At 47.6% G+C, this 27,516-nt stretch overlaps 12 protein-coding genes across 12 annotated transcripts; 7 read left to right on the top strand and 5 right to left on the bottom strand.

Moving 5' to 3' along the window:
- Positions 1 to 144: 144 nt before the first annotated feature.
- On the bottom strand, positions 145 to 1,377 carry ARP6 (Arp6p; the record flags this gene model as incomplete). Its single annotated transcript, NM_211818.1, has 1 exon — positions 145 to 1,377. The coding sequence occupies one exon, from the start codon at positions 1,375 to 1,377 to the stop codon at positions 145 to 147; it is 1,233 nt and encodes a 410-aa protein (NP_986756.1).
- Positions 1,378 to 2,189: 812 nt separating this feature from the next.
- Positions 2,190 to 2,663, top strand: AGOS_AGR090C (AGR090Cp; the record flags this gene model as incomplete). The annotated part of the gene is made up of 1 exon (NM_211817.1): positions 2,190 to 2,663. One exon carries the CDS (start codon positions 2,190 to 2,192, stop codon positions 2,661 to 2,663), a length of 474 nt encoding a protein of 157 aa, NP_986755.1.
- A 402-nt stretch (positions 2,664 to 3,065) lies between these two features.
- Positions 3,066 to 7,178, top strand: SMC4 (condensin subunit SMC4; the record flags this gene model as incomplete). Its single annotated transcript, NM_211816.1, has 1 exon — positions 3,066 to 7,178. One exon carries the CDS (start codon positions 3,066 to 3,068, stop codon positions 7,176 to 7,178), a length of 4,113 nt encoding a protein of 1,370 aa, NP_986754.1.
- A 93-nt stretch (positions 7,179 to 7,271) lies between these two features.
- Positions 7,272 to 15,935, bottom strand: CSF1 (Csf1p; the record flags this gene model as incomplete). The annotated part of the gene is made up of 1 exon (NM_211815.2): positions 7,272 to 15,935. One exon carries the CDS (start codon positions 15,933 to 15,935, stop codon positions 7,272 to 7,274), a length of 8,664 nt encoding a protein of 2,887 aa, NP_986753.1.
- A 240-nt stretch (positions 15,936 to 16,175) lies between these two features.
- GAA1 (GPI-anchor transamidase subunit GAA1) lies at positions 16,176 to 17,909 on the top strand (the record flags this gene model as incomplete). The annotated part of the gene is made up of 1 exon (NM_211814.1): positions 16,176 to 17,909. The coding sequence occupies one exon, from the start codon at positions 16,176 to 16,178 to the stop codon at positions 17,907 to 17,909; it is 1,734 nt and encodes a 577-aa protein (NP_986752.1).
- A 343-nt stretch (positions 17,910 to 18,252) lies between these two features.
- Positions 18,253 to 19,857, top strand: FOB1 (replication fork barrier binding protein FOB1; the record flags this gene model as incomplete). The annotated part of the gene is made up of 1 exon (NM_211813.2): positions 18,253 to 19,857. One exon carries the CDS (start codon positions 18,253 to 18,255, stop codon positions 19,855 to 19,857), a length of 1,605 nt encoding a protein of 534 aa, NP_986751.2.
- A 169-nt stretch (positions 19,858 to 20,026) lies between these two features.
- Positions 20,027 to 21,592, bottom strand: ALT1 (alanine transaminase ALT1; the record flags this gene model as incomplete). The annotated part of the gene is made up of 1 exon (NM_211812.1): positions 20,027 to 21,592. One exon carries the CDS (start codon positions 21,590 to 21,592, stop codon positions 20,027 to 20,029), a length of 1,566 nt encoding a protein of 521 aa, NP_986750.1.
- A 718-nt stretch (positions 21,593 to 22,310) lies between these two features.
- XDJ1 (Xdj1p) lies at positions 22,311 to 23,594 on the top strand (the record flags this gene model as incomplete). The annotated part of the gene is made up of 1 exon (NM_211811.1): positions 22,311 to 23,594. One exon carries the CDS (start codon positions 22,311 to 22,313, stop codon positions 23,592 to 23,594), a length of 1,284 nt encoding a protein of 427 aa, NP_986749.1.
- Positions 23,595 to 23,778: 184 nt separating this feature from the next.
- Positions 23,779 to 24,666, bottom strand: PDS1 (securin; the record flags this gene model as incomplete). The annotated part of the gene is made up of 1 exon (NM_211810.1): positions 23,779 to 24,666. The coding sequence occupies one exon, from the start codon at positions 24,664 to 24,666 to the stop codon at positions 23,779 to 23,781; it is 888 nt and encodes a 295-aa protein (NP_986748.1).
- Positions 24,667 to 25,069: 403 nt separating this feature from the next.
- Positions 25,070 to 25,870, top strand: GEP5 (Gep5p; the record flags this gene model as incomplete). Its single annotated transcript, NM_211809.1, has 1 exon — positions 25,070 to 25,870. One exon carries the CDS (start codon positions 25,070 to 25,072, stop codon positions 25,868 to 25,870), a length of 801 nt encoding a protein of 266 aa, NP_986747.1.
- A 144-nt stretch (positions 25,871 to 26,014) lies between these two features.
- On the top strand, positions 26,015 to 26,407 carry MRX14 (mitochondrial 54S ribosomal protein bL34m; the record flags this gene model as incomplete). The annotated part of the gene is made up of 1 exon (NM_211808.1): positions 26,015 to 26,407. The coding sequence occupies one exon, from the start codon at positions 26,015 to 26,017 to the stop codon at positions 26,405 to 26,407; it is 393 nt and encodes a 130-aa protein (NP_986746.1).
- Positions 26,408 to 26,573: 166 nt separating this feature from the next.
- MRPL1 (mitochondrial 54S ribosomal protein uL1m) lies at positions 26,574 to 27,401 on the bottom strand (the record flags this gene model as incomplete). Its single annotated transcript, NM_211807.2, has 1 exon — positions 26,574 to 27,401. One exon carries the CDS (start codon positions 27,399 to 27,401, stop codon positions 26,574 to 26,576), a length of 828 nt encoding a protein of 275 aa, NP_986745.2.
- Positions 27,402 to 27,516: the final 115 nt, after the last annotated feature.

Below are 27,516 nucleotides of genomic sequence, written 5' to 3'. Positions count from 1 at the left end.
TGCAACATACATTCTTTTCATGTTTACGTGCGCTATAAGGTGTACCACAACATTCCAAAGCCACGCCTAAAATAGGCTGTGTTATTACAGTTAATTTAGTAGTGGGGCAAGCGGGACTGCGGCACGCCAGTGGCGTGTGGAAAGCTATATCCATTGCTCGTAACCGAACCTATGCTTCGTGCACCAGTCTGCGCCGTGTTCCAGATACTCGGAGCGTGTGACTCGACTGTTCTTGTAAGAGTCTGTCTGGCTGAACTGTCGCATGCTTTTCCATCCTTGTAGCGCCGCATCAAGCTTTGGCTGGTGGACTCGGACCTTCCAGTCGGTGGGACACTGGCGCTGTAGTTCAGTGGCGAGGCGGGTCGCGAAGTTTGCAATATTGAAGTTGCCACCCACGGCGACGATGTTGCTGACGAGCAGCGGCCGGAGGACCTCTGGTACCATAGAGACGCACTCGAGGATGGTTTCAACAAGACCTGGCTTGAGAATGTTGGATATTTCCGGGTGGAAAAAGGTCTCCGGCACAGTAAAGAGCTCGTCCTCCAGTCGCAGGATCTGGGAGGTCTTGGGTATGGCTTGTTTCGGCTGGCGCACATAGCCTATGAGGCTGGTCTGGAAGTCGGGCAGAATGTACTCGACGCGAGTTTCTTCCTTGCGCTGGAAGCTGTCGAAGTATGAGACGGGCGGCATGAAGCAGCACTGCTCTTTGATGTTGTTGATCAGTATCGTCTCATCCATCACGTTGTAGTGGCGGAAGGAGATCGTCTCCTTGAGCAGGCCATTGAGAAAGCGGCCCCCGATGTCCAGCTTTTTGGTTGCCTTGTAGTACGGCACGCCCTTTATAACAGGCATGACCCATGTGCAGTTGAAGCCCGAGTCGACTACCAGTTGAAAGTTGTTGTACCCGCTCTTGGCCTCGACTACCTCCCCCGCCCCACCGACTATGTCGTAGTCCCGTGCGCGGTCGAATGGCACAAACTGCGCTACCGGGCACTTCATCATCGACCCAAACTCGTACTCCTCAAACACGACCTGGTCCATGTTCTTGGAGATCTCGGGAATGGTCATGCATGTCTCGCTGGCGATTAGGTCCACATCCTTGCTGTCCTTGAGCTCCCATCCAAACTCGTCGGGGTTGAAGAGACAGTAGTCCCATATCTGTTCCTCCAGCTCCCAAGAAATCAGCTGCCCCAGCTCGGAGGGCCTGCGGATATGGCAGTGCGATATGTCCCGTATCTGGTCCATCTGGTTGGACAGGTGGTATCGCCCATAACGATCCCGGGTGAGGCAGTTGCGCGCTCTGTATGGCGTCTCTAAATTGGCAGGCCCGAACTTGATCTCGTACGAGCCATTTTCCATCAACAAGGGCACTCGCATAGCTTTTACCTCTGGCACAGCTACCGTTTGTGCAGTACTACTATCTTGTTTCTGTCCGCAACCTGCCGCCGGCCTTCGATCTTTAAAATATAGGATTGGACAAAATCTTGAGAAAAGTCCTGCAAGCTCCGGTAAACCTCAGTAAGTGTGCATCGGCTGCCACACTGGCGGTTGGCATGCTCAGTTCCAACGTGTGGACGGGTCTTCATCCGGGGGGGTGGGCCATTTCCGCTACGGTCGACATAAGAGGTATATCACGTGGCCAGATAGTTCGAGTGAGAGGTAGCTCGTGGATTATAACTAGAGCTCTAGCACTACTCGGACTGAGCGGAGACGCTCCGTTATGTAGTTTTGTGTGTTCTGGGTGGTGGGCATGCTGTGCGACCAGCAGCCAGCGCAATAACTTCAACAGTTGCCTTAGTGATCTTGGCGCGTGGGCTCGGATCCCTAAATTCAGGCTCCTCTGATCACATAGAAGGCACTACGACTCAAAACTGACCGCTTCGGTATCTCCCCTGGTCGGTCGTGTGCAAGATTATGTGCAAGAATGGTTGCTGGACGGGATTAGGTATATGCCATGGGCTTGTAGGCACTTATTTGGGACCAGCCTCCGGAAGCGCTGCATTGCCGCTGCTCGCCCTCCCGTGCAACCGGCGGATCGATAACAGGTGGGCCAAGCCCAGCGCACCTACCAGCTCTGATCAGTGGCGCGTTGCACCGGTCCAGTGCCTCTGGAACATGTCAGGAACGCTATATGGCACGAACCAGCACCGTCATTTGTGACGCAGGCCGTGCGCAGCAAGGGGAATCCTATGTACAGCTCTCCACGCGACTGCTGGTTGCCAGCGCGTCCGAAGAGCCTGCACTGGACGGGGTATCGGGATTATGGAAGCTACATGCCAGCACACCGACCACACTCCGTGCGACAGGGGGAAACAGGCTGGCACATATTCCGGAAGAGTGGCGCATGTAGCTGGGGTCCTAGAATGTTGAGCAATACGCAAGAGAAGCGCAGGTCTGGGTTTGGCAGCCATGCTGGCACACAGAATGTTGCCAAGGCGCACGGAATACCGCCAAGCGCTTTACGTCGTCTGTTTATGCATCGGCGAGGAGCCTACCATGCTACGGAGAACTTGCAGCATCCCCCGAAACTAGCAATTGAAATAGGCATTGAACTTCGGAAGTGGCACTGTGTACACGGTCGTGAAAGCGGCTCATGGGGACACGCGCCATTCTTGGGTGTGCAGGTACAATGCCTTGAAGAGTTGCAGCTTGTGCTCCTTTGAATATTTGTCATCAATTCAAGCGCAGCAAGTGCCTCCCAGCGGCGTGCATCTGCTCCACAGCGGGCTATCAATTCTACTGGCATACGTTCATACCGTTGTTACCTTCCGTTCATTCCAGCAGCGCTCTGCGCTCCCTGGCATTGTGTCTGGAGAAGTCCCAGCTCGCAGCTAGTGTTCTATAGTAGATAATGAAGCTTCTACAGTAGCAATAGCGGTCCACTAGTTGTTATGCTGGCCGTACTGGGATATACGCATCGCTCATCGCTAACTAGCGACTCGATGTAATTGATGTTACCCGGCCTATGCGAGGTCGCTATAAAACGCACACGCCGATCGCCCGTAAACAAACGCCAAAGAAGGCCGAATTCACCGGTAGATATAAGCAGAAGTGAGCAGTGATCGATGGATATTCCAACTCCCAAGAAGCCGCGGATCTTAGACACGCCCGTGAAACTGTTGGCTACGTCGCCCGATCGGAAAAATGTGGTATCGCGGGGGTCGAGTGTGTCAACGACGATGGGCTTGAGGGGACCAAGCCTGCAACCGCCGGTCGCGCACCAAATATCGCGTGGCAGATCGCAGTATAGTCAGTCGCCACCCAGGTCACCAAACCGGTCGCCAGGCCGTGCAGTGGAGTTGATTCAACTGTCTCCCATAAAGAACAGCCGGCTGGAACTGCAGCGTCTCTATGATACGAAGCAAAAGAAAGTAGAGCGTCTGTGCATTCGCACTCTTGTATTAGAGAACTTCAAGTCTTATGCGGGACGGCAGGTGGTAGGGCCGTTCCATAGCTCGTTTTCGGCTGTGGTCGGGCCCAATGGCTCGGGCAAATCCAATGTTATTGACTCTATGCTGTTTGCGTTTGGGTTTCGCGCTAACAAGATGCGGCAAGGTAAGCTATCACACCTGATCCACAAGTCTGAAAAATACCCCGACCTCGACTTTTGTTCTGTTGAAATTCAGTTTCAGTATGTGGTCGATGAGCCTGATGGGACAACCAGAGTGTTGTCAGGCAAGCCAGAGTTGTCTGTTATGCGTAAAGCCTTCAAGAACAATACCTCAAAATACTACCTCAATGGGAAAGAGAGCACATATACGGAGGTGACTCGTCTGCTAAGGGATGAAGGCATCGACTTGGATCATAAACGTTTTCTCATTTTACAGGGAGAAGTCGAGTCTATAGCACAGATGAAACCCAAGGCCGAACATGAGGGTGACGATGGTCTCTTGGAATACCTAGAAGATATTATAGGTACAACTAAGTACAAGGCTCAGATAGAACAAGCTCTGGTAGAGGTAGATTCGCTGAACGATATCTGCATGGAGAAGGAAAATCGGTTTGATTTGGTAGAAAAGGAGAAACTTTCTTTGGAGCCAGGTAAAGACGAAGCGCTAGCATTCCTTAAAAAGGAGAAGGACCTGACGCTGCTCATGTCAAAGAAGTACCAATACCATCTCTTCCACAATGGGAGTAAACTTGCAAAGACGTTGAGCAATGTCTCCAACACTATGAATAAACTGGAACAGGAGAAAGCCAAGAAGGTCGAGGCACAGAAAGAGATCGTGGAGCTGACAGACGCTTCAGAGCAGTTAGCGAACCGCCTGGTTAGCATGAATAATACAAATAAGGAATCATTAGCCAAGATGCGCCAATTGGAGCGTGAGCTGGTTTCTAACGAGGAAAAACAGAAAAGTTTACTTCAGAAACGTTCGAAGGCGGAAAAGACTCTCAACACGGTCGAGAAGAGTATTAAACAATGTGAAAATAAGATAGAAGAATACATCAGTCAAAATCAAGAATACGAGACTTCTTTGACCACTTTGAATCACACTATTGTTGACGCTCAAGCTGAGTTGGAGAAAATGAAGCTAGCCCTTAGCGATAAGACAGGCGATATAACCAAAGAAGTAGCAGTTTTGGAAAAGGAACTTGAACCCTGGACAAATAAAGTCGAGGAGAAAAAATCAGAAATCAAACTGGTAGAATCGGAGATTTCTATAATAAAGGAAGCTGATCTAAAGCTAGAATCCGAAATTGCAAATTTATCTCAGGAAATTGAGCAGCTACGAGGTAACATATCGCATAGAGAAGAGTCAATTGAGACATTAAATGTCGAGTCCTCTAGTATACGTGATTACATCCTTGTCGGGGAGCGAGAGTGCACAAGCGCTCGCTCCAAGTTAGAAGAGATGAAGAAAGTACTTGTAACACATAGACAGCGTGTGAATGATGCCAGATCAGCTGTATCCAGTGCAGAGAATAAGAACAAGGTTTTGACTGCATTGTCCCGTCTTCAGAAATCTGGCCGTATAGACGGTTATCATGGTCGATTAGGAGACCTAGGAACGATTGATGATAAATATGACATTGCTATTTCAACGGCATGTCCTAGATTAGACGACATTGTTGTGGATACAGTTGAGTGCGGACAACAGTGTATTGAACACTTGAGGAAGAACAAGCTTGGTTATGCCCGGTTTATTTTACTTGATAAATTAAGAAAGTTTAATTTACAACCTGCGCACACTCCGGAGAATGTTCCGAGACTTTTTGATCTTGTTAAGCCTAAAGAGCCGAAGTTTGCTCCGGCATTCTATAGTGTTCTCCGGGACACGTTGGTTACTACTGATCTAAGTCAAGCGAATAGAGTTGCATATGGCAAAAAGCGGTACAGAGTAGTTACCCTGGATGGTAAACTAATCGATATATCTGGTACCATGACTGGAGGTGGGGATAGAGCAGCAAGTGGTTTAATGAAATCAACACAGCAGTCAAGTTTGTACACCCCTGAAGAGGTGCAAAGGATGGAAGAAGAACTCAACGAACGTGAAAAGAATTTCAAGGTTGCATTTGAAACCTTTCAGGAGATGGAATCTGCTCTTCAAAACTATCTTGACCGGCAGCCAGAGATTGAAGTTGAACTTTCCAAACAGAAAATGGACATTGAGACTATCTCTGCGGAACTAGAGTCGAAAATTGAGAGGAAGCTTGAATTAGAGCGCAGTAACAAAACCAGTATAGAGGATAGTAGCGAATTGCGCACTGCAGAGGAAAAATTAGCAGCCTTAAATGCGGATTTAAACTCTTTCATGAGTGCATCAGAGAGCAAGAATCAACGAATTAAGGAACTTCGTGCAAAAATAATGGAAATTGGTGGTTTAGAACTTCAAACTTTGAACTCGAAAGTTGATTCTTTGAATCAGCAGATAAAAATAGTTGCTGCCAAACAAAAGAAGGACAAAACGGCTCAGAAGAAAGCTGAACTTGAGTTAAAACGTGCTAGAAAGCAGCAAATTACTGCCAAAGATGATATAGAGCATTGTGATATAGAAATCCAGAAGATGAAGTCAAGTTACGATACTATCAGCACCGGGATGCAGGAACTCCAGAAACAACTTTCTGATCTACAGGAAGAGATTGGAACGCTAACGGATGAGCATGCCGTCACAAAGCATGAGCTAGATCAAAAGAACGAGAAAATCGACTCCTATAGTTCAATAGAAATTGAACTTACTGAACAATTACAGAAATTGCAAAATCTAGCAAATTATTTAAAGAAAGAAATGAACGAGTACGACAGTAAATTGAGTCATTTGAAGTTGAGAGATTTAGGCCAAGTGATGCTAGATTTGGAAGAAAATAAATCTTTACAATCGTTTAGTCACTCGCCGACACCAGACACTAAGCGGGAGAATATCCAGTCTTCCATGCTTGAAACGCACCTTGCGTCACCTTCACCAAACGAGCGAAAGATATCTATTGCGGAAAATAACTTATCGATGGAGGTTGATGAACAAGCTTCAGTTTTGGAGAATGGCCTACCAAAGTTGCCTGATTCAGAGCTAGCGAGGGTAGATTTGGAAGATTTAGAACGCGATATTGTCCAATTACAAGATTACATCGACAACTCTACTGTAGATATCGAAATTTTGGACGAATATGCGAAAAGATTGGCTGAATATCGCAGAAGAAGAATTGATTTGAACGAGGCAATTATGAAGAGAGATGAAACGCGTATGCATTGTGAAGTGCTAAAAAAGAGGCGACTTGACGAATTCATGGAAGGTTTTGGCATCATTTCAATTACTTTAAAAGAAATGTATCAGATGATTACCATGGGTGGTAACGCCGAGTTGGAGCTGGTGGATAGTTTGGATCCGTTTTCTGAGGGAGTACTCTTCAGTGTTATGCCCCCTAAGAAAAGTTGGAGGAATATATCAAATCTTTCGGGTGGTGAGAAGACACTAAGTTCCTTAGCCTTAGTCTTTGCTCTGCACAAGTATAAGCCCACGCCGCTATACGTGATGGATGAAATTGATGCAGCTTTAGACTTTAGAAATGTTTCTATTGTGGCAAACTATATTAAAGAACGTACCAAGAATGCCCAATTTATTGTTATCTCATTGAGGAATAACATGTTTGAATTGGCACAACGATTGGTGGGCATATACAAAAACAGTAACATGACTAGAAGTACCACACTTCAAAACAGAGATATTATAAATGTATTATAATTTTAATCAATAATATACATATTTTAATCGCCATAAAATACATATATACTGTATAAAATCTTACATATAAAAAAGCCCACGTGTATCAGGCGATTAAAGCGCGCGTCCTAATATCTTTTCGTATTCTTTCTCGGCTGTACGGGCCAGCTTCTGTAATGGTACAATGACAAACTGATGAGTGAAACCAGGAAATTTAGTACGATTAACACCAAACCATTCAATGGGAGGGGTAGCATCGCCCAGATCTTTAATCCGAGGCATTTCTATATCTGGTTCTTGTAAGGGTAAATATTGATAGTCGGAACCGAGATGCATTTCCAAAGGCACTGCTTTGCTATTCAGAGGGGTTACTGCTACCCCGGACTCAGCCAGGCCATGATAATATCCTTCCCGTAACTGCATAGCATTCATATGTGCTTGCCACATATCTTTAATGAAGGAGATTGGCCCCAAATTCCAACGGATTTTGACTGTTCCACCAAAACTAGTAGAGTATAACAACTCAATAACATTGCTCTGGGGCTCCTGCCATGTAGTCATATTAACAACAATGGAGGGCGCAGAAAATATAGCCCCACCTTGTATAGTAGATGATAGCTCGATATATTTCCCCACTTCCATTGTTGCAAGATAGCTTTCATCTAAACTGTTGTTAAATGGTAGTAGTGCCAAGGATACATCATCTAATTGCCAATGCAGGTCTGTCTTAATTTTAATATCAGCCTGTATACCTGTATTAGCCATCATTTTTGTCGCAGTGAGTATTAGGACATCTGAATCAAATAGGGAAGTAGGCGATATTTGTAAGCGAAACACGCCTAAATTTAAGGAAAGCTGCGTCCGCAGCAGCGACAGTGTATCAAAAATACCTCCATCTTCTTCAGGTTCATCGCTAGGTTGATCAGAAGCTAAAAATGAACTTAAGTAGGATAATTCATTATCTTTCTTCAACCTTGTAATTGAATTCTTAATATCTGATATATTAGCTGCCGCTAATGCAGTCAAGAAAATATTGACACTCTCAAAAGACACCGTAACAGAAAGCAAATCTGCTAATGAACCATCTTCGTCTCTTTCATTGAAAAGGCTGGCGTAGCCCTGCTTCAAAGAACTTATGAAGAACGTGTGATAGTCAAATGAAAGTTTGGTATCGACTGTATCAGAACCTAGTTTGACGCATACCAAAGGTACTTGGAAAAAGTCTTTCGGATTCGGCCACTTCAGCTCAAGCGAAAGATGAGCATTTCTTACCAAAAAATTGCCGCCAAGTCGTCCGCTTGAAGTGACATCAAGTTTGCCCATGTTTAGATCTAGCTGCTGGCTCCAATCGACTTGTTGTTTTGAAATAGCCCATACATCTTCAGAGGTAACATTTAGCACACCCAACGATGGGCCCAGTTCAATCTCCGCACATGAACCAGCAACTATGACGGAATACCCCCAGGTAAAAGACGAGGAACTGGAACCTTTGTAAAATTTGGAACCAATTGATCTAGATATATCATCTACCAAAACACCTTCTGGATAACTGCCAGTGTTCATCGGCGTCTTTTGAGGGAACCACTGATCAATGAAAAGTTTGAGATCTTGTAGCTGCTTCATATTGAAATAAAATAATGGGCTTGATATTAACGTAGAACCATATATCCGACGAACTTGAGATCCCATGATATCAAACACCATACTAATATGTCTCAGTTTAAGTGAAGCACATACTTCCCTTGAGTAGATATGCCGTGAATTAGTCATTAAATTTTCTATTTCAATGGCTAGGCACAAGGATTCCTCATCATTTATATTGTTATTGAATATCTTAATATCAAACTTTTCAAAACCCACTGTAGCTTGAACTTTCGCTTTAGGTTCACAACTAAAGGTAACCTCTTGCTTACCGACATTAAGTATAATGACCAGGTCTATTGACCCCAATAAAGTGGAGTTATCGGAACCTTCCACTTTAATAGAACTGCTTGTTGACGCAGAAGAAGATTTGTTTTCTGTACTGGAAGTTTTAAGCAATTTGCTAAAACGATAACATAAATCATGTATCAAGAAGGCAGATGTAGAATAAAAGGTATTGTGAGTAGGAGTCGCTGTGATTAATGTTCTAAACCGATGGGTCTTTTCAAGGTTAGGGAAGTATTTGTAGTCTATCGCGACTTTATAAGATGGACTAGTCAATTCTAAGGGAGAGGCATCTCCACGCCCATCGTGCGAGTGAAGCTTCAAAGTAACACCAGCATAGTTTATAATACAGTTTAGCGAACGAACTCCGGTAGCCAACTGGTTATTCCAATTATAAGGTTCTTTTGAGATATCTGAATCCTGTTTTTTTGTCCTAAAAGGATCGACCAGCGCTTTCTTAAGATTGTTAAAAGTTTGTATTGATTGGATAGTTTCCTCCAAAAGCGTAACTATTTCTGCTGAAATGTCAACCGCCAGCTTGGCTCCATGGATTCTAATGAATAGGTCGGTATTCTCGCTATCTTCAGTAAACCAATACCTCAGCTGCATGTCCGATAGGTAACTGGTATTTATCCGTTGTTTCCGTACTACAGACGAGTAGAAATCTGCTTCACTCGCTAAAATCTTTGCAGCTGAGAAGTATGCATTTAATAGAGTTAGTTTACCATAAGGCTTTTCATAGACTGAGAATAAACGGTCGTAACCGCAAATTAGGCCATCAGCACTGCTGTTAGGAATATCGAAAAGCCAGACAATCGAAAAATCGTGAGATAAAATATGACCTGACTTGATGATGAGGCGCCATACTGACGGTTCTAAACACTCTGTTGCTGTTGAATTGTTATGGGCTGATGATGGTGTATAAATTGACTCTTCGGTGAATTGTTTCCTTATTATGCCAAATTCATTTATGAGCGACAATAAACGGACGACTGTCATCGGTGCGAGTGTGATCTTTAAGTGCGTGCTTTCTATCTGAACTGACTGTATACAGAGATCAGTATCATGAACCATATTAAAATTGACAGCAAAGTCGACTACTTTCGCTAATCTGTCATCAATCCTTCTATCCTTTATTAAAAACGAAGCAGACTCAATTGAATGGTCCACTTTGAAACATGGCCTAGGAGTTATAGCATCGGGAAGTCCATCCCTAGTGTGCTTAGCTTCAAAATTATTGAATTCCAAGATGTAGAGCGTGTGACCAAATCCTAATAACAAGCCAGCGTATGTGGCCTGTAAGCTAAGATTATCAGGTAAAATGCTGAACCATGATCCAAACGCACTAGCTGTTGGACTTGACTGAGAAATGTTCAAAATGTCGCTCAAGGATTTCATACTGAAAAGGGCAGCTTTTATATCCTGAAGTAGATCCGTGATCCTAGTCTTGAGGTCAAATACGGAAAGCTTCAGGATGCCAATATCGCAGCTGATATGTTCAAATAATCGGGCACTAGAAGAAGTACCAGACAGCTTCAAACATGTGTGAGTATACTTAAAGTAGTCCAGTTTTTGCTTCGCTGAACTAATTTCCATATACGATTCACCCGAATTGAGATCAAAAATAACCGAATCTGTACTTTCTGCTTGCAATTCAAAGTTTTCCGCACAATATAGTATGATAAAGGGTGATAGAATTTGTAACTTCAAGGTAATATTAGCAACCTGTCCTTGAAATAAGACTGCATGTATCTTGTTACCACTGGACTCTCGCTCAATTGGCGGTTCTGCAAATAATTCAGGTACCAGTGCCTCAACCAAGTATTTGATTTCATCGCGGACGTATGGTAGAGATTCTGTAAGATCTTTAGTTGTTGCTGATGATGAATCAATATGAAACTTTCTAGCCTTCCAATCAATACTATAGCAGCCTTGTCCTGGCAAATAGTGCAAAAGTACGGAAAACATATCAATATCGATAGTCATAAACCTAAAGCTCCTGTATCCAAGTATAGCTTGCATATGGTCAAATGATAGAGTGCTGGAAGAAATTACCTTTGACTCAACACTGGACTGGGATGTGAGCATCAAGGCTGATAAATTATCCAAGCAGATACGCAAATAAACACCTGCTAACTTGGCGACAACATATAATTTTCCAAATTGAAAGGTTATATTTGAGAAAAGGGAAACATTATCATGCTTTGCAGTTCCAACTGGCCCGCCAATTTTAAAACGATGGATCAAGTCACGGAACTCTTTTAATGTTTTGACAAAAGATCTATCGACTCGCATCACGACTTCATCAGTCGTACAGAAAGAAATATAATCCGGATCAGGCATGCTGCCTTCAGTTCGACCATCTACTTGCTCTGGCGCCAAACCATTATTCCGTATACCGAGTGTTACACCTTTTACTGTAATAGGTACGCGGGCATCGTCCTTCATATTTAAGCGAATATCGTCTGAAGAAAATGTAAATCCCTGTAAGGCAGCAAAAGGACGTGACCTTTTCTTGGTGAACACTTTTTCATGAACAAATGACCCCTGCACATCGGTAGGCTCCCAGCTCCGCCAGTCGGAGAAGATGGACAGAAACTCCTTACCCGCTTCTTCGGGCGAGGTAAAGTCTTGAGTTCCTAGATGCCTAGTAAAACTTTGATGCCATTCCTGAGGCAAATAATTTAGGATATGACGCAGTCTCATAATTATTCGCCAGCTTTCAGCTGATCTTATATGCCTGTTTGAAAACCTTGTGATATTGGCCGGCTTTGTTATAACTGGTGGATCATGTTGTATCTCGTAATCCCGTCCACCACGTAGAATATTAAGTAGGAATTCACGCTTAGAAGCCAATAGCGTGTCTTCAAAGGATGATAGTTCCCTCTGAAGGAGATCAAAAGTTGAGATGAAAGGGTTCAAGAATTCAAACAACAATTTGTCTGTTCCCGGAGAAAGTGTAACCGAACAACTTTGTACATTGTTATCAAGTAAGGATAGTTTATCATATGATAAATAACCTTCCAGAAGTTCAATAGAACACGAAAATAATTGACTTGGCTGCTTCGGTGGAACCACTATACCATCCTGAACAATATTTGCCCTGATATAGTCTATTTTATAACAGAGAGTAGTCTTTTCTGGGTCAGGCTTCAAATTAGGGTCAGATGATTTTATCCTTGAAGTGATATCCAAATTCTTGATCTTCGAAGAAAGTTTGAACATAGAAAACTTGCTCTGTTTATTTGTGGCGGACAAACTAATGTTTGGACATAACACTCTAACCTCGGATATACCGTTGTCTTCACCAAAAGTCTGAATGAACTGGTTGATTATCCCAATCTCTAACGAATCGATTGCTTCGTCAAGGCTCACTTCGGTCAAGTATTTGTAAATTTCAAGCATAAACTCTGTTGCTGAAAGGTCAAGATATCCATCTATTGGATCAAATTCAACAATAAAGCTCGATAAGGTTTGTTGATGATTTTGGGAACGGATAAATAGAGATGATGAGGTTCCGATTGCCGCATTAACCGTTTGATTATGGTAGTCATGTTCTGTAGAAGAAATTGAGTCATCAGTGATCTGGTAGCTGGAATCCGAAGCGTATTCCTGGTATATCTCACCTAAAAGTTTCTCAAATATTACCTCAAAATTGTCTGCAGATATTGGTTCTGGAAATAAAGGGAGGGAAGAACTAGGCGGAATGCATCCATACAGAGATCTGTAAATTGGCATTTTTTTATATTCTGGTGGAAGCATGAATGAGCACCTATGGAACGGTGCGTCATTTACTAAAATATGCTTTCTTTGCAAGACGCGGCATCGTGCGAATTGTTCAAACCTCTCAAATAAAGTGACGGTCACTCCTGTGGAAAAAGCCCCCAAACAGGTACTTTCACTATCACCGCGATATATTCCGAATAATAACTCGGGTATGCTCAAATCTGATCTCCTAGAATATCTTTCATTCGCTAAGTCAAATGAAGTCAATGTAGTAACTGGAAGATTTAGAGATAGCCAAATATCCTCATCCTTATCAACATTCTGCAGCTTCACAGTAACATTTTCGATCACACAACTGATTTTGTTCAGATCAAAAACTTGTTCTCGCTCATACTGCAAGCTGTTTTCCACGTCTTTAAACCCGAATGCTAGATTCCGTAACGTGTTTACAAATGCTTTAAGGACCGCCAAATCACAATGGACATCCAGAGTATCCACACGCACATCAAACTCGCAGGCGTAAGATTCTTCGCTTGGCATAATACCAAGCATCTTGTGGAGTCGAAAACTAAATTGAGATAAATAGGCATCTGATGCATCAATCGGTATACCTATATCTTCAATTACCTTGAAAAGCGTACGAGCGTCAATATCGGTATGACGTTTAAAATAAATCGAATCCAAGCTAACGGCTGCATCGACATAATAATTTAGAAATCTTAAACTTGCTTCAAGGTTATCAAAGTAAAATCCCAAACATGCGTCAAATTTATAAATATTCTCAGGGAAGAAAAAACAACCTCCTTTTGATATGAATGTAAACCAGACGTCCAACTCATTAATAGATCTCTTTAAGGCCGACTTCTTAATCGTAGGCGGACCTCCAAAAGCATCGAAACTTGCATCTATAATTTCATTTGATTCCGTCGCTACAACATCGGAATCATGGACATTACCATCAGAATTAAAGGGCCTACAAGTACTAGGATTCTGTTTGTTTCTGCGCTGCAGCTCTTCAACATATTCTTCTGTAGTACGGAAGTGTACCATTTCCCCGAAGTAGTTGACCTTGACATTTAGCATACATTTCAGAATCACTCCATAGCAAAGTACTACAATGTAGTCCGTCTCGCATGCGATATTAAGTGCATCAACGTTATCAACATCTACTTCGCTATAAGAAGTATAGCTTCCCTTAATATTAAAATTCTTCGACCGTCCGATCTCTTTGTAGTGTAATAACTCACTGAATGTGTGCCATGGAGGCGCATTTAGGAATAAACTGAAATGTGGTGTGAAAATGTTAAAATCAACCGTCACATATTTTTGAATGATGCTGGTAATGGGTAAGGAAAACGTTATTTCTGCATCATCACCGTGGACAGACAGGTAGCAGTTCTCGCCGAAATCGATAGGATTATTAATAATATTTGCATCATTCACATTGAGATAAGCGGAATAACCACGAATATCCCAGCGAAATCGATAGTCAAACGGCCTGAATTGCTCATATAGTACCTCTTCACCACCAGAGAAATCTGTTACCAGATCTGAGATAAGATAGACGTGATCTCGGAGAACAAATAGTTCTGCTTGTGTTGAACAGACGTTGAAATTCCATTCGGCTTTATCCTGCCATCCATATGGATAAGAAAAATCGACTGTTATATCATGAGACTTAGCCTTCAATAATGTGTCATGGTTCACGCTTGTGCTGATTGTAGTATCAACGAGGTTTGCGTGCAATATATTTTCAAATCCATTTTCCGTAGGATACGCTGCCATGCGCACAGTAATATTGCTCTCTTTGGCAATGCGGATATCAATCCAGCCAAACGGCCGTGTCTCATCTCTTGTTTGCTTATATTTCTCCAAAAAGGCAGCATCCTTGCTACTTTCCTTCATAGGGACCCGCAGTACTGAATCCTCCATGATGGTAACAGATAACTTAAAAGCGGCTGGCTCGGTTTGTTGAGCAATTTCCTCTGGAGTTCGGAGTTTGAAGTTTCTACACACCGTGGGGGAAAATACACGGAGACATTGTTGAACTTGTCTGTTTGCCCAGGGGCCATATGTGCAGTTCGCATCGTAGACTAAAATATCGACAGAATGGTCCAACTCAGGACGCTCTAATAGGGGATTCTCAGCGTTATCCGAATCAGTCACGCGTGCAGTCCCCGGCATCCCATACGAATAGGTAACATCCATCTGATCCGCCTTTAGAACGGTAGTGCACTTGGCGTATTCATGGTGTTCAATATCAAACTTAACTTCTTCGTCCAGCTCCTCGTCCAAGTTCACGTCATACATAGACAAACCGCGCCAGTTATCGTACCACTTGGGCGTTTGATGCTGCTCTTTCTTCCGCTTGGCGTGTAAAGTCGCCTCAAGCACTGTACCTAATAGCGTCTTGTATTTCTTCCACAGCCGAGCCGTGCGCTTCGGTTCAACATATATCTTCACCGGATTGTCCACTTCATAAGAGATGTTAGGCTTAATCGCAACAGTACAGTTGCTGATCTTGGCCTCCGTTCGGAAACTACTGGGGGCCCTGGTGTCGTCTGGCACTTCAATGCTCACTGTGCCAGCCAGTTTCTCATAATTCATTATTGCTACGCTGTGCGTCTGCTTGTTGCCCAGCACTATCGCGCCCTTGTTATGCAAGAATTCGACCGGAAGGAAGCGTCTAATTAGCGGGTCGTCTTGCAGCTCGGCTATTACCTCTTCCACAGAGGGCACCGACACGGTCGGCTCTGCGCTGGTGTCTTCACCGTCCAGTTCGCGCGCAATGCGATCGTAGACCCCGTTCCGGTTGTACACAAAGTACTCGAAGCCCTCGAATTTCAGTGCAAAGCGGCATCTACGGGCTCCATCTGCAGTGCCAGACCTCCGATAGCGCCCGATAAGCCAATATCGCCATGTAATTGTTCCTTTCAGTACGCTTATCAGCTGATCCTGGCTCGTTACGCTGACATTCTTAAAATGCACCTTCCCTGCCAGCGGGGAGAACACCAGCGACTGGATACTTACTGTTACTCGATACTGTTTCCACAACACCAAGTTCGCTGCTTTGCTGACAATATACCCGAGTACCCGCCCCACATAAAATATCGCAAATATGACCATAAATATCAGCAGCACCCAATATACTAGGAATACCCAGCTGTACCGCAGCTGATACTGGGGCTTGACTAGACTGAACGCTATATTTAAGTCTGCGTTACTCATTCTAGCTACCTCTCTCTTCAAGCCTTCTTATTGTAATGAGCAACGAGCTCGCTATATTGGCTTTGTTTGTTTACTTCATGTGTCCTTCTTTCTTTCAACAGACTACTGGGAGCGTCAACACCTCAACCCTAAGCAACAATGGCGGTACTTGAGAAGCTGCATCGAAAGGTCGTGGATATGGGCCTAGTGCCTAAGATCATCTTCTCGCTTGCGAAGATTTCCTATGTCACTACGCTACTGAGCGTTGCATGGTTGACCTTGTTCTTGCCGATGGAGGGCCAGTACCGCAGAACCTACATTTCAGAAAATGCGCTCATGCCTTCGCAGGCATACAGCTACTTCCGAGAAAGCGAGTGGAATATCCTGCGGGGGTACCGCAGCGAGATCGATGGCATGCGTACGTTGACGGCGGATGAGCGGAACCGCATAGTGGCTAGCTGGATGGAAGAATACGGCGCCAAGGCTGCAGTGTACAATGACGACCGCCACGGGGAGACTCTATACGCAGTGCTACACGCCACCAGAGGGGATGGGACGGAAGCAATGGTGCTTGCGGCGCCGTGGGAGACCGTGGAGGGCCAGTACAACACAGGAGGCGTTGCACTAGCCGTCGCGATGGGCCGGTACTTTTCGCGGTGGCCTGTCTGGTCGAAGAACATCATCATTGTGCTGAGCGAAGATCCGCACGCGTCATTGCGGTCGTGGGTACAAGCCTACCACACGAAGCTGGATCTGACGGGTGGCTCGATTGAGGCTGCGATCGTGCTGGACTACCCTGGGACTAATGACTACTTCCAGCACGTGGAGATCAGCTACGAGGGTCTAAATGGTGGGATGCCCAATCTTGATCTGCTCAATGTCGCGGTACACATCACCGAGCATGAGGGCATGAAGGTTGCTCTCCACGGGACGCCGTGGGAAGAGCTAGGAACAGACACTTACTTCTCTCGGATGCGGCTACTACTAAAGGGTATCAAGGATATGGCTCTCTCTGGAATTAAGCGTACTAGTGGCAACGAAGCCTTTAGTGGTTGGCGGATACAGTCAGTCACGCTGAAGGCGCGGGGCACGAACGGTAGCTTCGACATCACAACGTTCGGTCGTGTACCGGAGGCTATGTTCCGCTCCGTCAATAATTTGCTGGAAAAGTTCCACCAGTCCTTTTTCTTCTACTTGCTGTTGGCACCGAGATATTTTGTCTCCATTGGAAGCTATCTTCCAGCGGCCGTCGGGCTCTCTATCTCGTTCGCCGTAATGGCATGTGATAGCGTCTTAAACAATGAATTTGCATCTCTGCCATTGATTTCGATATACAATATCTGGGCCTTGTTGGCGTTTTCGGTGGCCTTGTTGGTCTCAGCAATTACCGCTGAGGTTTTCTTCTACCTTCCTGCTCCCGCCTTGCTGCTGGCGTTCAACGTTGTGGTCAGCTTCATGCCATTTGCATTGGTCAAATATAAGATACAGAAGCCGTTTTCTCACCGTTTCAAGGCTGCTGCCTATCTTTATTTCTCTACGGTACTGAGTTCCCTACTCGTCATGAACTTTCAGCTGGCCTTCATGGTCGGATTGCTAGCCTTCCCTATGACATTCGTCAGGACCACCGTGCATGCATCAGTAAGGCAGAAAATGAAGAACTCACTGTTGCTCCTGTTGTCAAATCCCTTTATCTCTATATGTGTCTTTGTGCATTTATTTGAGCCAGAACTAACTGGTTTCTCAGTTTTCTACTCCCTCATCGATGCGTGGAACGATTTGGGATGCTGGACCTGGTATGTCTTATGCTTAGGATGGTATCCAGCTTGGATAATGGTTGCATATTCCAGCATTGACTCTGTACCTATTGCAGCCCCGGCGAAGAAGTCGTCGTAATGATACAAGATCTTACTGTCATGTTCTAGTTCTCTTTTACTGAGACGGCAGGGAAATAACAGGACTGATTTGGTATATAAAATATGGGAGATACTGCTATATGGGTACTCCTAATGAATACTTTAATGTCGTATAGGCCTTCCTGAGACGTTGCTATGCAATATCGGGATGTTGCTGAAAGTCACGTGCCGCTCGTAATGGAACCTACTGGGACTCGACTTTTCAACATGCGAACACTCGCGAACGCGAGCAAAACTACGTAGCATAGGTACTGGCTTGCAAGGTGATTACACATAAAGGTTTGGGGTTTGTTTAAGACAAATGTTTTAAACTGCTTATATCGATGGTGGACATAATGAGCAGCCCAAGTAAGGGTGTCAATGACAGCCAGCCAATGTTTGTTTACCAATACATCACCGATGAGGGATTCAAAGTTCCGCAGACGGACTTAAATCTTTACCAGCTGGACGGCAGCCTGGAGCATGAGTGGATTGATAGAGGCCGTGGAGAACTACGGAAGATAATGAAGACTGTCAAGGGACAACTGACACAGGAGATTTACGACCTGATTGCATCGGATACCCTTTCTACGCAAAAGCTATTGGAATGCTGCGACAAGGTCACTCCAAATACTGTAGAAAACAAGTATGTGTTGCTAAAAAGGCGTTACGTGGCCAAGGGAGGTATTGTGATTGATCGGAAACGGAAAGATGCTCCTGTGATTGAGCCTGATAGTCTTTTCGATATGATCATGTCTGCGCATCTTATCAACGACCATATGCCTTGGCGCAAAGTATATCAGCATATGAAAGGTCTATATGCTAATGTGACTCGAGAGCTGACGAACATGGTTACTGGTTATTGCTCTCATTGTAATATGGATCGTAGCGTCAGGCGGTTCTCGCGGTACAAGCATTATAATGTCCACGAGAAACTCATGCCTCTAGAAAGATGCCATGTAGAAGTTTTTGCACCATTTGATGACGAGGGGGTTGAGAAGATTCAGGGCAAGTACAGTCATCTCCTTTATTGCCGTGACTACCACTCACGCTTTATTTGGCTTCTTCCATTAGAGGGTATAGCGTTCCGTTATCTACTTCCTGCGCTAGCGCAATTGCTATGTACGATGATAAGGGTTCCAATATTCCTTGAGACTGCGACATTGGATAGGCAGGACATGTTTGATATATGTGAAGTAATTGCTCGAAGGTACAAGTTCAAGATAGGATTGGGATTGAACAGTGGGACTGAATTTCAGAAAAATGGTATTAAAAGAGTAAAACAGTTACTAAGCGAATATAAGGAGGAATGTCAAGATGATTGGAATATGTGTTTACGTCTAGTTCTGAGTCGCGTTAATCAGACATATGCGGACCGTGTAAGAGGTATACCGAGTGATTTATTATGCAATGAAATTCCAAATATATCCATGAAGTTTAAGCAGAAACAGAAGAAAATTATAGACCAGTTATATGCACACCATGTGGTACATTTCAAAGAAGCAGGAGGTATGATCTACTTGGAAGATGAGGAAAGTGCTTTTGTTATGGATGACCCTGATGATGATTGCACGCCAGTTCCAGAAGAGCCGCCAGTCGCTAGCGACTCTATACAAAATTCTGCGACTATATTAACTCCCATAACTAGTACTCAGATTACAGAGAACGAGGTAGCCCGTCAAGATCCTGATCAGCTTGAGATACGCCCCCCTTCCCAGAATAACGAGTCTTTGTCGGATCGTGTTTCGTCCGAAGAACCGCCAGTGTCGAAAGAAAGGAAAAAGCGTAAAATATCCAAAAGGGCTCTAAAAACCGCTTCTTCTCCATCGCCCAATGTAAATGAAGAGTACTATAATAACAGCGAGCTTGCTGGCCCCGGGAGCTCTTTTTTCAAAAATATCTCTACTTCTCAAGAGCCAAGGTATGGCGACGTATCGCTTGAGCTGTGAGCGAAGCACAATATATAATGGAATACAGACCGGATGGTGTCTTACCCACCTAATATTCAATTGCTACGAGGTAATAAATAATGCACAGAGAAATATACGCCTACGTAAGTAATCCTAGGATGTGGGAAATACCGGCTGCATACACAGACGGCAGTTTTAGCAAATACGCTTAGTCCCTATACTTGTCATAAAATTTCTTGTGGAAGTCCTTCCAACTTTCGATCCACTTAGTACCAGGTGGCAAAAACGTAGTTCTAACGTGATATGTGCCCGGGATTTGGCCGAAACCAGTTCCAGGGACAGTGCAGATGCCTGTTTCATCAAGTAATTCGCTACAGTAGAGCTCATCCGCTGGTATACCCAGCTTTTGCGCCGCTTCAATAGCTTTCTGTGGAAGATGCAACTTAGGGAATAGATATAGAGCACCTTGTGGCATATTGCATTCTATACCCTCCAAGGAACAGAACGTTTTCCACAGCAGTTGCGACCGTTCCTCCAATTCGTGATAGATACTCCTTGTTTCCTGGGTATATTGCTCATAGGATGGATCCCCTTGGCTGGGAGGCCCAACCATAAGGTCGACTAGAGCTTGTCCGGTAACCACTGGACAAAGAGATATAGAAGCCAACTTAACGAAAACCTTCCTGAGCTCCTCACGGAAACCGATCAATTCCATGTAGCCACCACGCTGGCCACATTCGCCGGAGAGCCCCTTCGAGATCGAGTGAAGAGAGGCTAACTGGACATTCTTGTAGAGCGTTGGCTCTCTGAGTTGAAGGTTTTTCAGCACCTTACGCATAGAGTGGAACTTGGCATCGCCAAACACATTATCCTGGTATACCTCGTCCGCAATAACGACAATCCCATACTTCGCAGCAAGTGTTAGAATAGCCTCCATATCCTTTACAGACAGTACGGAACCAGTGGGATTCCCAGGGTTAATCACAACCAGACATTTGGGCGCGATGTTCCTCTTCTTAGAATCGAGGATGACACGTTCCATCTCATCTGGATTCGTAGACCACCCATCAGCCTCATTTAGGTAGTACGGCAGCGCAACCGCGTTATTCTGTGTGATCGTAGCAGTGTACAGCGGGTACTGAGGGATTGGGATCAACACGCCTGTCTCCGGTCCCTTGCAGAATGTCGACAGCAGACAAGACACAGCAGAGGACGCACCCGCGGTCAGGTACACGTTGTCTGGATTCGCTGGGATCCCATCGCGCCGCTCAATAAACTGCGCAACCGTGCGCCGGTAGCCTTTCACACCCTGCGACGCCGAGTACGCTCCCACGGAGCCTCCGGCGTCCTGCAGCATCCTCCGCGCACGCACCACCACATCCGCCTTGAACGCCTGCTGCAGCCATTCTGCGGGCATCTCCAGCAACTGTGGATTCTGCATCAGCGAGATCACTTGCCGGTAGAATGTCAGCGGCTTCTGGCCCAGCTGCTGCGGATTGCCGATGTTCGCTTGGATGATTTTGCTGAACGGCAGCGAGCCCGGGTGCTCCTCCAGCCGCCGCTCCAGCTCCTCTGCACGCGTTGGAATCTTCCCCCGCACCGCGTACTTCGCCTTGACCACGTTTTCGTTCACGTCCGCTAGTGTCATCGGTTCCGCAGGCACAAACCGCGACCCGTCCTTTACTGAGCTCAATCTACGAGTGCGAAGCACACGCCCCTGTAGAACGCTCACGGCGGTGCCGCTGCTATTTCTTCTCAGCATCCCTATTGCCATTGCACTTGTGCTGCTGTTTCGAATGATGTATGCAAAAGCCTATTCACTTGCTGCCTGCCCAAGCGTCTAGTACTAAATGCTCTATGACGAATCAGTGCTGACGTCCAAAAAATTTTCGGCCCCGTGGTACGGGGTGCGTGTGGTGGGCCGTCTAAGCTATCTCTAATCCATCCAGTACCTAGTCCACCATTCTTAAGTACTTATATCTTCTTCCCAATCCAACTGTGTCGTCATCTTCCATTATGTCTGTCACTCTCGAGAGGTTGCAATGGCTCGAGAGAATAATAGGCCCAGGGCCCTTGCATAAACGTCGCACCTTAAACTCCGACAACACGGAACCCGCAACCCGGGCACAAAAGCGGTACGCATGCAGACACATCGTGCAACAGCGCAGCAGCGCAGCGGGGGCCAGCAATGACCGTAGTTATGTATTCTAAATCAGTGCCGGTGGCACAGCTGCGGACGTTCGGGAGTGGCGCTGTGAGGGCGTTTCAACGTTCGCGAAAGTAGACTCAAGCCATACCAGCAGTAAGCAGGGGTGGTAAGACACAATCAGTGGCCACGGCGAGGCGGCAACAGCTGCCAGACGCTCGGACATGCGATTGTCTTTCCTTTTTTACCGGCGATGGTTGAATTTTTCAGCGGGCCATGCAGGATCTACTCTAATGAACCGGCTGCGACAGCGAAGTAGCCAGCGAAGAGCAGAGACAGGAGCGCTATGACCAGGGACTTATACGAAGTGCTCGGGATTGCCTCGAGTGCGAGTGAGCAGGAGGTCAAAAGGGCATACCGGCAGCTTGCACTACGGTACCATCCCGACAAGATCAGCGACGAGAGTGAACGCGAGGCGTCGGAGGCTAAGTTCAAGGAGATCTCGGCGGCCTATGCAGTGCTGTCGGACGAACAGAAGCGCGCAGAGTACGACCAGTTCGGGACTGTGGATGGTGGGTATGGGCATGATGAGTTTGGGCACGGGGACGACGACTTCATGAACTTCTTCCGGTACGGGGCGGGGCGGCACGGCTACCAGCATGAGGAGGATGACTTTGAGGAGGTGGGGCGCACCGCGGACTCCACAGTGCCTCTCAAGCTAACGACCAAGCAGTTGTACCTGGGCAAGACGTTCCAGTTCAAGGCGCGGCGCAAGGTCCTGTGTCCGCGCTGCGGTGGGTCTGGGTTGCGCAAGCGGGCAGCAGCGCGGCCGATGATACGCTGCGAGGGATGCGAGGGCCAGGGCTACAAGGAACGTATTTCCCGGATTGGGCCGGGGCTGATCAGTCGCGAGCGCGTCAGCTGTGCGGACTGTGGGGGCAAGGGCAAGCGCATTCCTACGACCGCGGCAGACAACTGTAAGAAGTGCACAGGCAAGTGTGTGGTACAGGAGGAGTCGATCATCTCGGTATACGTGCCCAGAGGCTCGCAGCATGGCGATCGGCTCCGGTACCCAGGCCAGTCGGACATGGAACCGGGCAAGGAGACCGGCGATTTGGTGTTTGTGATCGATGAACAGACAGACGTGTCTTCGTCGCTCGAGCGCAAGGGCACCGACCTGTACTGCACAATGAAGATCTCGCTTGCGGAGGCACTGACCGGGTTTACAAGGATTGTCACCCGCACGTTCGACGAGAGGGTCTTGCGCATCAACATTCCCCGTGGGAAAGTGCTGCGGCCAGGCAACTACCTGAAGTTCACCAATGAGGGGTGGCCGATCGAGGACGGCGCTCGTTTCGGTGACATGTACGTGCAAGTTCTGATAGAATTCCCCAAGGATAACTGGTTCAATGAGAAGGCCGAGTTGGACGCCATTCGCAATATCCTGCCCGGTCTTGCCGACGCACCAAGCACGAAGACAGAGGACCCCAGCAACACGGAGGAAGTACGCGCATACAGCATAATAGCTAACCACACTGGTTTGCCAGACTACCTAGACCGCGAGAACCAGGGCTACTCCCGTCAACAGCACGAGTCCACTGCCGGCACCCCTGAGTGTCCGATGCAGTGACAACGGCAGGGCCTGTGATTCGGTATTCGCATATTACCACCTACTTGTATATATCACCTGCATATACACAACAGTATATATCCATCGTTGATTTAGATCCATTAATTTCCTTTTTGTCGTGGCTAAATACATAACTTGTACATAGTATGCATGCGTCGTATTAGGCTTTATATTACAAGCACCCTCAGTCTAATAGAGAATGTAGGTCCTTAGAATCCAATCCCTCACCAACGGCAAACTCAAACTGCACTTCGTCCGGTTCCTCCTGAGACAGAGCGATCGCACCCAATGCTGCTCCATTGCTTGTTGCATCGTCTTCGTCACTAGATGACTGGGAGTCGTCTAGGGCCCCAAACTCGAGCGGGATGAGCTGCTGGGAATCCCCGGGTTCCGTGTTCTCCTCGTCCTCCTTGTCGCCGAATCGTAAGAAGGGAGAGTGGTACTTCGCCAACTTGGCAAGATCCGCGCTCTTGAGCGACTCGTAGCCGTTCGGGACATGCGGTAGCTCGGGCAGCTTCTCGGGCGCATACTCCACGGGTGGCACGTCCTCCTGCGTCTCGCCGGCAGCCGCCAGCTGTGAAAGTGCCTCGCCAAGCAGGAGCCCGCTGCTGCCGTCATCTTCGTTGCCGCCCTCTTCGGCCGAGCAGAGCCTGCTTTTCAGTTTCGCCGCCAGCGGGTTTCCCTCCTCCTCTTCGGACTCCTCGTTCGCGCTTTCGCAGTCGCTGGTATCCTTCAGCACAAGCGACTTAGCCTTCGCCAGACTCCCGTACCCCACCCCCAGCACGCTCCCGTACTTCTTCAACTTGCTGTCGGGCATGTTCTTGGCAATGCTGCTGGAAGCGGGCCGCTTGCTCTGCGCCTGCGCGCCGCCCGCGCCGCCCGCCCCGCTTGTCTTCAGCCCGAAGACACCCTGCGACTGGTTCCTGTCCTTAGAAGCAAGCGGCATACGCGTGCTATTCCTGCCGGCCAGATTCGAACTGGATCTCTTCAGCTGATGGATCGGCGTTCTGGGCATCATCGCTCCCCGACCTGCTGAGGTCACAAGGTTCTCCTTATCTTCGTGTTTCTTCATTATCAGCCTGAAAGCCTACTTTGAATACCGTTGGAACTGTTCAGAGGCTTACTGCAGTCTCACCGTGCTCGACGCCTCAACCAGCCTGGCTCTTCTTGTGTTTTGTTTACTTAATTACGGTCGTGTTCGCAATTTTTCGCTGTATTTGCGGATGACGGGCAGCCATATTAACGTCGGCCAATATAGCCGTTCGAACTGCAGGTCAGCATCGGTAGCCACCCGGGCAGCCGTTTAGCTGTAGCGCTAGGCTCTGTAAATTTCCAAGCAGCAACCTACGAAGGATGGTATTGCGTTTCATTTGCCGCGGCGGCGACTTCCTTGTCTGTGGTGATGATTTTGGGCCCACCTGGGTTTTATTTCAGCACATTGCGAGACACAGAAGTAGGGCATATATGCAGAACGCATGAACGAACATATCCAGCGCATTGTTAGCAGGCTGCCGCTTCACCGGGCTACCTCTGAGGTGATACTGGCGTACCTTTCGAAGCAGCAGGCGCAGTATCCGACAGAGCGCATCGAGCTGGTGGAGCCGCTGAACGACTTTCTCAGGAAGGGAGGCCACCAGGGCCTCCAACGGCTGGTGTTCCACGTCCATTTCCAGCTGATGCTGCGGGCGCCGGAGCACCTGCGGCTGCTGCGCCGTCACCGCGAGGAGCTGCAGCGATTCTGGCCGTACGAGCGGCACCACTCGCTGCTGGCGCTGTCGGACGTACGAAGCCAATCGCTGCGACGGCTGTGGGAGGACGGGCAGGAGGAAGTGCTGCAGCAGATGCAGTACTGCCGGCATCACTGGCTGCGGGAGGGCGACGTGCCGGAGCGCTACGCGCTGACGCAGGCGCAGCGGGAGGAGGTCCTGCATCGTGTGTTCGCGCAGTACATGTTTCTGAAGCAGCGGCCGGCGCTGTGGAGCGTGCGGCGGCTGCCAATCCCGGTGGTGGAGATCGGGATGACTCCGCTGGGCTTCGACATTCCGGACGTGCGGGTCGACGGTCTGTTTAAGGACAAGACCAAGAGCGTGCTGCGGCTTCTATACCGCGAGCACCCGGCTCTGACGCCGGCGGCAGAGGAAGACATGCTGCGCATTATTGCCGAGTGTCCTACGCGCGCCATGCGCCGCATATACCTGCGTGCGTGCCGCAGGGCCTACGTGCTGGACGCCGACGCCCAGCTGTTTCGAGTGAGCCGCTTGCGGCACTTCATCTGAGGTAGGATACCGCACGTCCCAGCAACACCCGCCTCCGCGCTGCGCAAGGCCAAGCGCTGGCGATGGCCGATCGGCGCTAGCCGTTGTATCACGTGATTTGGTGAAGCTAGCGCAACGAAAATTTTGTTACTTGGAGCAGACGCTATGTTGACAGCTCCAAGCGACGAGCACACGGTGTTGCATTATACCATTGTAGCGCATCGCACAATGTTTTCGATGTACAGAAGCATGTTGCAGTGGTCCTCGAGGAGGACTATCATGACAGTGGTGTCTCCGGTGCGGAAGATGGCTCCGGTACCTCAGATACAATATGGTGCAATTGGTGCATTCACTCCGGCGGCTGCACCCAAACCTTCTATGCTATCCATGCTGCTTGGGCTGACACAGAAAAGATGGAAGAGTAGGGGTAACACGTATCAGCCAAGTACGCTCAAACGGAAGCGGCGCGTGGGGTTTTTGGCCAGGGCGCGCAGCAGAACCGGTCGGAACATCCTAAAGCGGCGCAGGGAGAAGGGTAGATGGTACCTGACTCACTGATAAGTGTGGGTCCTTGTCCTGTATATATAAGATTGTGGCTGTGAACGGCCTATAGGTAGACTGAACTTCATAGTGGTTACATGCGCCTAGTGGGCGGCCCTAGTCGGCGCCGAAGACTGAATACTATCTACATGAGATCTTCTAAGAGCTCACTGCGGCTGCAGGCTCACTTGAGAAAGTCGATGACTATTCCCGGCCCGTGCGTAGAGGTCAGGGTGGTAGTTCCAAACAAACTTGTCTTTTTGGTTTTCTGCGAGGTCATCGCTGCCCGGAACGCAGCCTGCACGGCGAGTAGATTTTCCATAATCTGTCTGTCAGAAAAGTGGCATTTACCAATGGCAAGGCTGATGCAGTTGTTGCGCTGCTTGAACGGCGTGGAGTTTATGTCGTCGCCAAGTAGTTCCGAAAGATCGCCGGCCACCGTCCCCTTCTTGGCCGAGGGCAGGAGGCCCTTGGGCCCCAGAACCCGGCCCAGTTTCGCCGCCATGAGCGGGGCAATGTCCGGAGTGGCAAACGCCTTGTCGAAGTCCACCTTGACCTCTCCGCTCTTCAACTGCTCCACGAGCTCCGCACCACCCACCAGGTAGCAGCCGTACTTGGTGCGGGCAGTCTCCGCCTGCTCGGGATCGTTCGTGAATACGGCAACCTTGGTCTCTCTCATCGGGCTGGGCAGAGTCACCGTGCCGGATAAGAGTGCCGCACCTTTGTCGCCAATCACCATCGTGTTCACACTAATGGTCTGCTGCGTGGCGGGTTGCCCGACCTCTGCTGCCCGCAAAAACCGCAGAGCTTGCTGTACAGGCATATAGAGAGGAGACGCACTTGCAGGCCGCCTGGCCGCTGCTTTCCGCTGCGCAAGCCTGCGCAATTCCCGTTTTTTCAGCTGATCTTTGCTTAGCTTGCTTGAAGTCGCAGCGGCCTCCTGAGATAGCTGGACTGCCGTAAGATGCAAACCTCTTCTGAAGGACAACAGTCCAACACGACTGAATAGCATGGTGCAGACCTTTATCACTTGACCAGAGTCACTTTGCCTCGGGTTAGCTGTGATCTTGGTTGTAGCGGACTGTAAAATTTCCACTTCTCGAGTGAACGTTTAAAGTGATATCTTC

Source organism: Eremothecium gossypii, chromosome VII, assembly GCF_000091025.4.
Source record: "Eremothecium gossypii ATCC 10895 chromosome VII, complete sequence".
Taxonomy (NCBI): Eukaryota; Fungi; Ascomycota; class Saccharomycetes; order Saccharomycetales; family Saccharomycetaceae; genus Eremothecium; species Eremothecium gossypii.
The sequence above is the reverse complement of the archived record's forward strand: the minus strand, read 5'-3'. Positions and strand labels throughout refer to the sequence as shown.